The sequence below is a fragment of the Erythrolamprus reginae genome, chromosome 1 (assembly GCF_031021105.1).
Source record: "Erythrolamprus reginae isolate rEryReg1 chromosome 1, rEryReg1.hap1, whole genome shotgun sequence".
NCBI classification, from domain to species: domain Eukaryota; kingdom Metazoa; phylum Chordata; class Lepidosauria; order Squamata; family Dipsadidae; genus Erythrolamprus; species Erythrolamprus reginae.
The window spans coordinates 395137231-395151833 of record NC_091950.1 but is presented as its reverse complement, the minus strand read 5'-3'; the positions used below and the strand labels follow the sequence as shown (position 1 = coordinate 395151833).

The window sequence follows — 14603 nt, the reverse complement described above, 5'->3', positions numbered from 1 at the left end:
ACAAACTTCCAGCAGACGTGGTTGGTGAATCCATAGTAACTGAATTTAATCATGCCTGGAATAAACATATATCCATTGTAAGATAAAATACAGGAAATAGTATAAGGGCAGACTAGATGGACCGTGAGGTCTTTTTCTGCCGTCAGTCTTCTATGTTTCTATGTCACTCCCTGTTCATGAATATTTTAACAAACTGGAAAAAATTGGGAATGGAAAAAATGAAGGAAAGCTATCATTCAAGGGGTAGGTCCCAACCCATCATCTTATAAAACTTTCCTCAAAATTATGTCCTTGTGTTTTTCATTATAAGGCATGGATTTTAAAAATGTACCCTTCTTAACCCAGGAAAGGTAAGAGCTCTGTGCAATTTAGAGCAGGCAACTCATGATCACATCCAAATTTGCATCCTACTTACTCAGCTGTAGTGAATGCCAATTCAAAGTTCTCCTTGCGCTTGGTGGGGTCCAATGTGTGGTATTCAAATGCTTCAGGGAAGAAGGAGTGTACCAGTGCACAGAAAGCCATCCCATCATTCCAGCTAGAGGAGAAGTTCTGCAGATCTATGTGCTGGAAGACAGGGAGGAGCGAAGGGAGGGTGGCAGGGCAGAAGAGGAGGAATGCAAGTCTTTTAATTCAGGGTAAGAATCTTGACAGAGTTGGGGTAGAGAAGCCTGAATTTAAGTGTCTGCGAGGAGCCAGAAGTTGTACTACTTCATATGGGTTCACAAAGTGAAACAGTGAAGAAGAGGGGAAGGGATGCATTTTACAGAATTCCTTACCTACCTTGTAGCCAATAGTTTTGGACCGGCACCACTCCAAGAGGATTTGTTTGATGCTGCTGGCACTGGCAACGGCAAAACTCTGGGATCTCTTGAGTTTGGTCCGGCCTACACTCTTCCCCCTGGACAAATGAGGGACACAAAGAGAAGGAATTGATGCTGTCATCTAGATCAGTGTTTCCCAACCTTGGCAACTTGAAGATATTTGTACTTCAACTCCCAGAATTGCCGCTGGCTGGGGAATTCTGGGAGTTGAAGTCCAAATATCTTCAAGTTGCCAAGGTTGGAAAACACTGATCTAGAACAGTGGTTCTCAACCTTTCTTTTATTTAAAAAAAAAAATATTTTAATTCAATTTTATTCATTAAAAAAACTGAAACACAACATATAAACAAGCATTAATACAAATACAAGTACAGTGGTACCTCATCTTACGAACGCCTCTTCTAAGGAACTTTTCAAGATACAAACTCGGTGTTTAAGATTTTTTTGCCTCTTCTTCCAAACTATTTTCACCTTACGAACCCAAGCAGCTGCTGCTGGGATGAAGGGGTTTCTTCCCCCCCCTTTTTTTGAAGAAAGAAAAGGGAGGGGCAGCTTGGAGGAGTAAAGATTTTGCATGCTTGCAAAGGCACTGAAACAGTGTCTTTTGAAGAAAGAAAAGGGAGGGTCGCCCCCCTTGCCTTTCTTCCTTCCCACTTACCCTTTAGCCTAGCCTTGCTTCTTCCACCCACCCCCCTTTAGCTGCTCCTCCCTGCCCTCTGTTCGCCTCCCTTCTAAAGTTTGGGATTTTCCTGAAGGATTTGCACACATTATTTGCTTTTACATTGATTCCTATGGGAAACATTGTTTCATCTTACGAACTTTTCACCTTACGAACCTCCTCCTGGAACCAATTAAGTTCGTATGATGAGGTACCACTGTACTGTACAAATATTTTTCAAGTAAGTCGACATCCAAATTTTGCATTCCTATCTATATACTATATAATTATATATCTATACACATATTCTTGCATCATAAACATTTTCATTGTAAATCAGCTTTCCTTTTTCTTGTCCATTTATACCACATTGTCCAGATATCATAGTAGCCCGAATCTTTTTTATCATTTCATATCATGGTTAGCCCATCCATTTCTGCACTTTCTTAATTATTTCTTTATCTTCTGGTATTCTTGGGTCGTTCCATTTTTGTGCATACATAATTCTTGCCACCGTCACAATGCGCAGCAGCAGATATTTTATACTTTTTGGATATGTTTTCTTTATAATTCCTAGCAAGAATAGTTCTGGCGTAAATTCAATATTAGTTTCTGTTATTTCCTGTAATCAGCTATGGAGATTTCGCCAATATTTCCTTGTTTCAAGACATGTCCAATGTGCATGAAAAGGTTCTCAACCTTTCTAATGCCGTGACGCCTTAATACCGTTCCGCATGTTGTGGTGACCCCCAATCATAAGTCTAGTGCCAATTCTACAAACAGAGATTTAAGCTGATTGGCAGGAAGGTAAGAGGGACAACCCCACTGTAAACGCCTGATTGGTCGGATTGTAAAAATATGTTCCAAGGCGCCAGAATAGAAGCTTTGATTCCTAACACCATGGGAAATTTGTTTTTTTTCCCATGGTCTTAGGCGACCCCTGTGAAATGGTTGTTTGAGCACCAAGGGAGTCCCGACCCCCAAGATGAGAACCACTGATCTAGAGATAAAGTACTTTAAATGGAAAAAACATCTCCTGCAACCTTTACCCTAAATTTTCCTATTTCATCACAGAGGAACTATCACATTTGAATATCATTATCCTGTGTATGCAATGAACATCAGAAAACTAACGGAGTGTTAGCTTTTACCTTCCCATTCAAATCCCTTCTCTCATATTCAATTCCTCCACATTTTACTTTAGCATAAGTTAAAAAAAATGTTTTTTAAGACCTTTTCTCCCTGCATGCTGGTTGGAGAACAATGCAATGATGTGTGCTGTTTTGATGCTGCCTAAGTAAACTGTTGAAACTAAAAGTAGGAACTCTACTATACTAAGGATTAGCCAATTTTACATTTTTCTTAAAGCTGTTGTGTTTTTACCAGAACAGAGCTTCCGGCATAGCCTTGTCCTGCAGACAAACAAGTGCAAACCATTAGGCTAGAAACTGTGACCTGATTTAAATCAGCTGTTTTTAGATTCTCCCTTCAGGTCTTCCTTGAACTGACTCTCTAAAAAGTTGAACTGGACCCAATGGAGCAACGTACTTTCCAGTATCCTGCTCAAACTTCTCAAAGAGTGCTCTCCTAGACTGAGTCTCTGAAGTCCGGGGAAGAGTCTGAGATCTCACCAGCTCCCTTCGCTTTTCCACTTGTCGATGGACTGAAGAAGGTGAAGAGTGAGACTTTGGAACCTGGGTTTGTTGGCTCGTGGTGACACTGCCCCGACAAAAAAAGACAGAAAATACGTTTCAAAAGAACAGTTACAAAGGATGACCCATTGGGGTCTCCAAAATGGATGCAATAGAATAGCTAGTGTGCTACATCAGGTCCACTACATATTGTACATACGATTTGGATTAGTAATAATAATAATAATAATAATAACAATAACAACAACAACAACAACAACAATAAAAATAATAATAATAATATGGGCACAGTGCCAAAGGATCTCAGCGGACATTTGAAAACCATTGGAATTGACAAAATCTCCATCTGTCAATTGCAAAAGGCCACTTTACTGGGATCGGCAAATATAATTTGCCGCTACATCACACAGTCCTAGGTGCTTGGGAAGTGCCCGACTGGTGATGAAATACGAAATCCAGCATAGTGATCTTGTTTGCTCTGTTGTATTGACATAATAATAATAATAATAATAATAATAATAATAATAATAATAATAATAATATATTAGATTTGTATGCTGCTCCTCTCTGAAGACTCAGAGTGGCTCACAACATAACAATAACACAATGCATTACATATCCAATAATTTAAAAAAAAAAATTTAAAAATTTAAAACCAATTAAAAAACATTAGTAGGCATATCTGAAATTTTAAAAGCGTAACATGGGCACTCTCAAAACACAGCAGACAGGGAAGATGTGCAAAGTGTGTGTGTGGGGGAATGATGACCATTTATTCAAAGGCTGAAATTACACCTAAATAGGCTGCAGTTCTTACCATTTTTATTGTCTGTCATTATTTATTCCTATGTGGAGCCCAGAGGCATGCTTGAAAATAAAGATATATGCTAGCTTCCCATTTATGTTTTTCCCAATTTAAAAAAAAAAACCCTCTGCTACACTCAATTCCTACATTATGACTTACTGTGATGCGAGATATAGCTACAGCCAAATATAGTTTAGTTAACAAAACTTGTTTAAACAAACCAAACCAACGAAGTTTTTCCCACTGGCCATGACCATAGCACAAACATTTCTTCATAACATTTTAAGGAAGTAAAAGCAGAGGGAAAATGACAACGTGAACACAAGGATGTCATCAAACAAACTTTATAAACTTAAACAGAGGGAAACAAGTATGGAACGGTGGCAATGTGTATGACGTTACCATAGGTGTGTTATTAGTTTAATTTAATCTTGGCACAATATTTTTCTGTCATATTTCGATAACATTGCAACTATTTTGTCCCCTGTTTCAGAATGAGACAGGCTTAAGGCTTCCTAGCTGTACAACATGAAGCTGTACTTAATGTTGAAGCAATGCTTCCCTTCTTGTTTTAACACAGGAGTCCCCAATTCCCAGGTTGCGGCCTACTACCCAGCCATGGCTTGTTTGGAAGCAGGCCACGTGAGTGGCTGGCTGATGCACACACACACAGCTCAACTTGCCTGAATGGCAGGCTGGTGTCCATGCGACAAGCTCAACTTGCCCAAGCAACGGGCTGATTCCCTTCTCCCCACCCCTGCCAGGCCACTAACCCATAAAAATTGGGGGCTGCTGCTTGAACACCATTCAAGGGCAGCTTCAAGATAGAAACATAGAAGATTGTCAGCAGAAAAAGACCTCATGGTCCATCTAGTCTGCCCTTATGCTATTTCCTGTATTTTATCTTAGGATGGATCTATGTTTATCCCAGGCATGTTTAAATTCAGTTACTGTGGATTTGCCAACCACGTCTGCTGGAAGTTTGTTCCAAGCATCTACTGCTCTTTCAGTAAAATAATATTTTCTGATGTTACTTCTAATTTTTCCCCCTACTAACCTCAGATTGTGTCCCCTTGTTCTTGTGTTCACTTTCCTATCAAAAACACTTCCCTCCTGAACCTTATTTAACCCTTTAACATATTTGTTTCGATCATGTCCCCCCCTTTCCCTTCTGTCCTCCGGACTATCTATACATTAAGTCTTTCCTGATAAGGTTTATGCTTAAGATCTTCCACCATTTTTGTAGCCCGTCTTTGGACCCGTTCAATTTTAACCCTTTAACATATGTGTTTTGATCATGCCCCCCCCCCCTTTCCCTTCTTTCCTCCAGACTATCTATACATTAAGTCTTTGCTGATAAGTTTTATGCTTAAGATCTTCCACCATTTTTGTAGCCCGTCTTTGGACCCGTTCAATTTTAACCCTTTAACATATGTGTTTTGATCATGTCCCCCCCTTTCCCTTCTGTCCTCCGGACTATCTATACATTAAGTCTTTGCTGATAAGTTTTATGCTTAAGATCTTCCACCATTTTTGTAGCCCGTCTTTGGACCCGTTCAATTTTATCAATATTTTTTTGAAGGTGAGGTCTCCAGAACTGAACACAGTATTATGTGGTCTCACCAGCGCTCTATACAGCGGGATCACAATCTCCCTCTTCCTGCTTGTATACCTCTAGATGTGTAAAATCTATAAGGCCCGCCTTGGTGGGAAGTGAAGAGTACTACAATGACTGGAAACAGTGCAAGAAAAGGAAGAATGTGGCATAATAGGAAATGGGAACAGCACATTTCATAGTGGTACAAATTTTCCATAGGTCAGCAGTAGGGATAGCCCCGATGTCTATTCCATCCAGCAGCATGTCCATGCTTTGACCTCATCACAATAAAACCCAAAGAGCAGATACTTGCAAATCCAAGAATGTTCACCTTTCACTAGATTGGCTTCCGTAGTTCACAGTTGATGTGGATTTTGTCCCCGAAGAAAATTTTTCTGCACAGAAAATTAAATAAAGAAATTGAGTCTGTCCCAGATCACTGTTCTTCAGCATTTGTTTTTGAGAGGGTGGGTACAATGTCTGACCCCAGGTTTGTGTATACGGGGAGAGAGAATCATGCTCTGAATAGAGGACCAGTTGGGGTTTGCTATTCATTTGTGCTGATGATCGATCAACCAATGTCATATGAGAGGAATTCTTTACTATGTAGATTTCACCTTTGAATTACAAACCCAGGAGAGGCAAACAGATGTTTAGTCTCCATCAGGATATAAAGTACTTAGATAATGACTACTTCAGCTTCAACCGCAATAACACAAGAGCACGCAACAGATTCAAACTTAATACGAACCGCTCCAAACTTGACTGTAAAAAATATGATTTCAACAATCGAGTTATCGAAGCGTGGAACTCATTACCGGACTCAATTGTGTCAACCCCCAACATTTCTCCCTTAGACTCTCCACGATTGACCTCTCCAGGTTCCTAAGAGGCCAGTAAGGGGCGTACATAAGTGCACTGGTGTGCCTTTCGTCCCCTATCCAATTGTCTTTCCTTTCTTTCACCTATCTTACATATTCTCTTCCTTTCATATATCCTCTCCTCTAAGTTCACTTTCACCCTCTTTTATATTATCACATGTCTATTTTTCTTCCTATGTATTTGTGTAATGGACAAATGAATAAATAAAATAAATAAAATAAATAAATAATCTTAATAATATAAGCAATCCTAAGGAAATTAAGTACAAACGCATCAAAATAGATTCAGATTTTTATTGGTCACCATACAAATATATTTGGACTACATCAAAAACTATGTAGTTCAGACATCTGGGACTTAAAAATGATTCCAAAGCAATGCTTTGAACTCTGGGTAAGCATTGAAGTTCTCTACTAATTAAAGTAGCCACATCATTTTCAGGCCCCTGCCTGAATTTGAAAAAAAGATGCCCTAAGAAATTGACCCACTAAAAAAATCCTTAAAGAGCAGCAACTTTTCTTCAGAGATGTATATGTAAGCCTTTTAAAAAAAGTCTATTTTGAAGAATAACAGAAGCGTGCTGTGCTCATTTTTATGGAATATGAAGCAGTCCGCCTAATCAATTTTTGAATCATGCAGAGTCCTATTATTTCTCACAGCGGCTACTTGAAGCATTTCTCTCACCGGCATCTGGAGTTGGAGTGGATGCAGAAGGGAGTCAATCATGTCAAAATAATGGGAGCGACTGGAGATGGAAGTCCCATCTTCTTTTACACATATGCAACGCACACAACGCATGATAAACAGGGGCAAGGCTTCAATTGCCTGGCTGCACCCACTTTGACATAATGGAATCCACTGCAGACACCCATGTCTGGGATCAAAGCCCATCTGAGGCACATTAAGGCAGAAGTTCCCTAGCTGATGACATTATAAGCATGTGTTGAAATCAGCAAGCTGGCAATGTTATCATGAAGAACAGCCCATGCACCAAAAGTTTACCCACTTGCTAATTTTGAATACAAAAACAGCATTGGGCTTGTCATGCTGCAAACCCCAACCCCTTTTGTTTGTGCACTGTGATATCACACAATGCACAAATCAAAGGGGTAGAGCTTGTTTTAGAACAACATGGGCTGCTTTTATCATTTTGCCAAATCCTCTGATCTTGTGGACATCCTGTTTCCACTCCAATCAAGCCACCTGGTTTCCATACAACTTCTAGTCCCCAAGTTCATCTTTCGGTGAGAGACACCTGTTCTTCAGCCCTACAATTGCCCAATGCAAATGTCAGTCAGACAATATTTGCACAAAAAACTGTTGAACATTTAAAAAAATATTATTAAAATGCCACCTATCACACCAAGGTGACTCTAGCTCACATAATGAAAATACAATATAAAACATTAAAATAAGAAACATGTATTTAAAATTCAGATATTTGAAGGTAAATGTATGGAACCTGAACACGGAAGCCTTTGGAAACCTATTTATTGTGTCCGTTTTTCCATACCATGGAATAATAGCAAAGAAAAGGATTATTCAAACATAATGAAAATATATGCAAACACATTTTCCAACCTGAAGTAAAGGAAGCATTTGTTGTCTTCACTGAACTCATGTTCCAATTCTTCGCAGTGCTCACTGTTGAACTGCTAGCACCTTTCACCTCTTTTTCTTTTTTTAAAATAAAGAGTAAAAAAATATCATTTTGTTTTACAGAGAGAAGTAAAAGAATCAGAGTTCAAAATTAGACCCATTAACCCAGTGGTCCCCAAACTACGGCCCGCGGGCCGCATGCGGCCCACTGAGGCCATTTATCCGGCCCGTGGGTGAGTGACAGGAGCACATATAATTTTCCATGAATAAAATGTGGTATTTTGTTAGTAACCAATATCAATCATCAAAAAAGTTGCAAAAGTTTTTTTTTCTAATTTTGTCATCCAGTTACATTCATTTTCTTTTAATTAAATTCCCTCCTCAAAAAAGTACACCAATTATTTTTCTAACTTATTAACCATTATGCCAAAGTGCTTCCTTCTTTCTTTATACATTTTTCTATAAGCCAAGAAAATCTTGTATAGCAAATCAGATGTTAACAAAAGAAAATTAAAACCAAAACATAAACATATATGAATTTTAGACTTCTCCCCCCCCCCTCTAAATAGTACATTCCCATTTTGTTTTTTACTTTAAAATAAGGTATGTGCATTGTGCATGGGGATTTGTTCATAGGTTTTTTTTATAGTCCGGCCCTCCAACAGTCCGAGGGACAGTGAACTGGCTCCCTGTGTAAAAAGTTTGGGGACCCCTGCATTAACCCATCAAGCCAGCTTAGATTCCTCATATCAAAAGGCTACATTCCAACAACTCAGCATTTGCCAAACAGCCCATTTGACTAGCATGAGATTCTTATGAGTGTACAAATCCAGAAAATGGTTTAATTTTATAACCAAGTTAAATACGTCGTGGGAATGCATTGTGAACACTTCCCAGAACAAAATCACGATTCTCTGATTTTTTCATTTAAAAGAAAAGGGCCGGCCCAATTTTAATGCACAAGAAAGTTATGTTTTCCTTTCTCATATTTCCCAACAGGTTTAGCTCTAAGATATTTTTAAATAGATGTACAATGGGACACTCCTGGCTTACTGATGAAAACCACTTGCAATAATTCCATCACATTTGGAGTCTTGTAGAGAACGTCTCTGCTATTCATTAAAGAAGGCACAGCTTTTTTTTCAGGGGTTACATAGAATCCTGAATAAAAGTGCTCCCACTTTAAAAAGTTGACTCACCATATGACTCTTAGGGTAGTTTATTAAGACATGAAGAGAACTGCTTTAATGAATAGCAGAGAAGCACTGTATTCATGCGAAGTTCAAAACGTTTCTCCAACATCATTTTCAAAGGGTGCATAGCACTGATAGGCACCTTTGCACAGCTAGAGATGCACAAATTGGGATTATTTTACCTGCTTGAACCAATGTTTTGGACACAGTCTCATTATGAGCATTGCTCTGTTGCCCGCCGGGAGAGTTTGGCACAGTTGGCGATCCAACCGTTTCTCCCGAAAACGTTTCTGATACTCTAGTTACTGCAGTAACAGGCTGGTGGGGCATCCGCGAAGACACGGCTGGAGCATGTGCCTCAAGAGGAGAATCTGAAAAGTGAACAGAAGAGTGTTTCTTGGTTGAGGCTAGCCAGCTGGTGAGGAAAACCAGCTGGTGTTGGTTTTCCCAGAAGGGGAAGAGCCTTCTCTGTGGTGGCCCCGGTCCTCTGGAATCAGCTCGCCCTAGAGATTCGCACTGCCCCCACCCTCCTTGCCTTCTGCAAGAGTCTTAAGACTCATTTATGCCACCAGGCTTGGGGTGACGAATGTCTGTATGGCTGTGGTCTGAATGTGTATGTTTGATTTTAACGTATTCTGGGGATTTTAATTAATTGGATTTAGCTATTGCACTCTGTTGTTTTTTTATATGTTAAAATGTGCTATTGCTAACATTTTGTAAGCTGCCCTGAGTCTAAGGAGAAGGGCGGCATAAAAATCAAATAAACAAACGAACAAACGAACAAACAAATAAATAAAATATGTTGAAAACCGCCCCGAGTCCTTGGAGAGGGGCGGCATATAAATCAAATCAAATCAAAGAAAAACCAATGACATACATATAAACAGGGTGAAACCACACTCAATAGCAGCGACTGCGAGAGCTATCTTGGGGTCTTGGTGGTCAACCAATTAAATATGAGCCAGCAATGTGCAGCCGCCGCCAAAAAGGCCAATATCATGTAGAAGAAGAAGAAGAAGAAGAAGAAGGAAGAAAGAAGAAGAAGAAGAAGAAGAAGGAAGAAAGAAGAAGAAGAAGAAGAAGAAAGAAGAAAGAAGAAGAAAGAAGAAGAAGGAAGAAGAAGAAGAAGAAAGAAAGAAAGAAGAAAGAAGAAGAAGAAGAAGAAGAAGAAGAAGAAGAAGAAAGAAGAAGAAGAAGAAAGAAGAAAGAAGAAGAAGAAGAAGAAGAAGAAAGAAGAAGAAGAAGAAGAAGAAGAAAGAAGAAGAAGAAGAAGAAAGAAGGAAGAAAGAAGAAGAAGAAGAAGAAAGAAGAAGAAAGAAGAAGAAGAAGAAGAAAGAAGAAAGAAGAAGAAGAAAGAAGAAGAAGTAGAAGAAAGAAGAAGAAGAAAGAAGAAGAAGAAGAAGAAGAAGAAGAAGAAGAAGAAGAAGAAGAAGAAAGAAAGAAGAAAGAAGCTACACTGTCTCATTTCCAGGGAGTTGTTCTTTCTAAATACGGTACTATTTTTCTCAGAATAATATTACTTAAGGAAGGTTCAAACGCCACAAATATCAGACTCCTTTAAGTAAATAAATGGCCGACTAATTGCCTGATTACAGCATATAAACACCAAGAAAACCCATCTGACTGTACAGCCCAGTAAGTTCCATTTCTGATGTTTATTTTGATGTTTATTCAGATATGGAACCAAGAAAATCTATGCTTTCATCATGGGCTTTCCTTTAAAAGATATCCATGGCCTTGTTTATGCTGCCTTTTCAATAAATAAAGGAGAATGCTTGTGGCTCAAGGCTGAAACGAGGCGCCCTTGGTACTCTCTGAGCTTGGTTGTTTGCAAGAAAAACATCCGCCAGAAAACAACCAAGCTCAAAGAGCAACAAGGACTCTTCTTTTCAATAAATGTCATTTTAAAAATGGATCAATATTTATTTAGGAGATCATTGCTATACTGTATACCCATTCCCCATTTAATGACTAGTTCCATTCCAAAGACCAATTGTTAAGCAAAATGGTTGCTAAATAAACACAGATAATTCTCAACTTATGACAACAATTAAGCCCAAATTTTTTGTTGTTAAGTGAGACATTGAGTTTTGCCCCATTTTACAACCATTCCTGCTACAATTGTTAAGTGAATCACTGCAGTTGGTATGTTAGTCACCTGGTTGTTAAGTGAATCTGGAGAACACACAATGGGATCACACGACCTTGGGACCAGTAATGGGTTGTAGCCGATATGGCTTGGATTGGTGGCGGAAATTGAGATGCGCACGCATCTCCGTGCCACTGATGCATGCATGCACAGCAAGCAAAATATCATGTGACGACGCTGTCATGCATGAGATTTTGCTGATTTTCAGTGGTTTTTTGCTTCTGCACATGCGCGGAAGAAATTGCTGAAAATTGCCGAAATCTCGCACGCAAGAGCTTCCTCGCATGAGACTTTGCTTGCCGCGCATGTGCAGAAGCCAAATCTCACGCCAATGGGTGCACGCGTGCCCGTCAGACACATGCACACCCGCGACAATCCCAGGTGTACTGGTAGTGGCCAGTAAGTGGAACCCCCACTTCTGTGGGACATAGCAAAGGTCATGAATATGAACCAGTTACCAAGCATCTGAATTTTGGTCAGTGATCATAGGGATATTGCACAGGTCGTAACTGTGAAAAACAGTCATGAAGTCACATTTTCCAGTGTTGTTAGAACTTTAAATGTCATTAAATGTACTGTTGTAAGTTGAGGACTACCTGTAATTGAGAGAGGAAGATGCTAGAAAGAACAGTGATTGCTGCTGTCTTTTTGGACAGTTATGGCAGCCTTATTCTCACTCTGGCATGCATTGTTGTCGCGCATACTAAATTTGGTTATAAATGTGCACACTTCAGAATTTTTAAAAAATTAACCATTGTATTTGCTAATGATCATTAAAGAGATGTACAGTGCTAACTTTACTTACGAACTTAATTCGTTCTGTGACCAGCTTCTTAAGTAGAAAAGTTTGTAAGAAGAAGCAATTTTTCTCATAGTAATCAATGTAAAAGCAAATAATGTGTGTGATTGGGGAAACCACAGGAAGGGTGGAGGCCCTGTTTCCTCCCAGGAGATTCCTAGAGAGGCCCCACGGAGGCTTTTCCCTGCCTTTTCCGGCCCTGTTTTCTCCCAGGAGATTCCTAGAGAACCCACAGAGGCTTCTCCCCACCTTTTCCCGCACTGTTTCCTCCCAGGAGATTCCTAGAGAGGCCCACGGAGGCTTCTCCCCGGCTTTTCTGGCCCTGTTTCCTCCCAGGAGATTCCTAGAGAGACCCCATGAAGGCTTCTCCCCGCCTTTCCTGGACCTGTTTCCTCCCAGAAGATTCCTATAGAGGCCCCACGGAGGCTTTTCCCTGCCTTTTCTGGTTTCAGTTTCGGAGGCTTGGGTTTATAAATGGAAAATGGTTCCTGAGAAGAGGCAAAAACATCTTGAACACCCGGTTCTTATCTAGAAAAGTTCCTAAGTAGAGGCATTCTTAGGTGGAGGTACCACTGTAGTTGCTAAATACGATACTACATATGATGGTCTTAATCACATATTTAAAAGAATTACTCTCTCCTGAAACATGAAAAACTATTTCAGTTTGAACTATTAAAAATTGTTAATAGAATGCTGGCCATGCACCTGGGTTTAAACCCAATATGGTAAATGTCAAAATATTTAGTGATTTAGAAGGCATTCTTTATTTCCTCCCTAGCCTAAATGGATATTTTTCTTCTTGTAATCTAAGCAGGGGGAGAAAAGAGTGAATCAAACTTCCAGAGCCTGTGCAACATCACTCCACAAGCCAATTTCATTTTCACCGCATCAGAAACAGGTAAAGATTTATGTTCTCATTAAAAGGACTTCCTTTCCTTACCTCCTGACAACTGATGCCCATTCTCAGTTATGGCTGAATCAGGAGTTCTTTTGCTCATAAAGTTCTTTTCATCCTCAATGTCCAAACTCTGCAAAGGCAAAAAGATAATGCACCCTGTTACAAGCATTTACTTGGGCGGTAGAAAACACAGAGAGCAGATGGCTATCCCAAATTGGAAACTCCCAACTTCCTAGGAAGAAGGCACATTACACTGTTGAAAGGGAAGAGAAGTGCCTAGACTGATGAGAATTTGCGGCTGTGCTCACAAAATACACAAAGCTGAAAGAACAAACTTTATTATGGCTTAGTCAATTCTGGGAACCCAGCCAGTTGTGATTTACATACCCCTGGTTTATGGCTTGCAGTGGGTGTTTTATTTAATAAAACATGGGTTATACAACCTATGGATTAATACAATATGTGATCTAAGTAAGTGGCTTAAAGCCATCCCACCAGAACATGTTTTTGTAGGCTACATTTGTTTAAAAAAGATTGGGGAGGGAAGATAACATACAATATGTACGAAGTACCAGTAATGTTATTACATCTAAATCCATCTCCTCTGAGGCCAAGAATAAAAGCTGTTCCCCAGAGTACATTTGATTTGTTTTCCTGTAAATCAACTACTTTAGTTCCTCAGTTGTAAATTTTAATTGAATTTCATTCACTCTGTTTGAAAATTCCTCTTTAAGATTCTCCTGTATTATTTATTGGATTTGTATGCCGCCCCTCTCCGCAGATTCGGAGATGTTATTGTTATCCTCAATAACATTTGACTAAAAGAATGTGAGTCTGTTCTCAAACCAGCATTACCTATTATTATTATTATTATTTATTAGATTTATCTGCCGCCCCTCTCCGTAGACTCGAGGCGGCTCACAGCAATGATAAAAACAATATACAATGACAAATCTAATACTTAGAATCTAAAATAACAATAATACATTTTAAAAAGTCTAAAAAACAAGAAACCCCAATATATAAAAAACATACATACAGTCATATCATACACACAAAAAAACCACTACATAGGCAGGGGGAGATGTTTCAGTTGCCCCACACTTGATGACAGAGGTGGGTTTTAAGGAGTTTGCGAAAGGCAAGGAGGGTGGGGGCAGTTCTAATCTCTGGAGGGAGCTAACTCCAGAGGGTCGGAGCCGCCACAGAGAAGGCTCTTCCTCTGGGTCCCGCCAGACAACATTGTTTAGTTGACGGGACCCAGAGGAGACCAACTCTGTAGGACCTAACCGGTCACTGGGATTCATGCGGCAGAAGGCGGTCTCGTAGATAACCTGGTCCGGTGCCATGGAGGGCTTTATAGGTGATGACCAACACTTTGAATTGTGACCGGAAACTGATCAGCAACCAATAAAGACTGTGGAGTGTTGGTGTAACATGGGCATATTTGGGAAAGCCCATGATTGCTCTCGCAGCTGCATTCTGCACGATCTGAAGTTTCCGAACACTCTTCAAAGGTAGCCCCATGTAGAGAGCTAGAAAGGAGA

General features: G+C 39.7%; 1 protein-coding gene across 1 annotated transcript in view; it reads right to left on the bottom strand.

Annotated features, from left to right (window-relative positions):
* The window catches only part of SMTNL2 (smoothelin like 2), a 45112-nt gene that overhangs the window by 5731 nt on the left and 24778 nt on the right, over nt 1-14603 (bottom strand). The window contains exons 2-8 of the mRNA XM_070735008.1: nt 13099-13186; nt 9393-9581; nt 8000-8095; nt 5868-5931; nt 3031-3201; nt 784-901; nt 416-567 (exon numbers count right to left, since the gene is read on the bottom strand). Coding sequence (XP_070591109.1) covers nt 416-567; nt 784-901; nt 3031-3201; nt 5868-5931; nt 8000-8095; nt 9393-9581; nt 13099-13186 — 878 coding nt within the window. The remainder of the gene's footprint in view (nt 1-415; nt 568-783; nt 902-3030; nt 3202-5867; nt 5932-7999; nt 8096-9392; nt 9582-13098; nt 13187-14603) is intronic.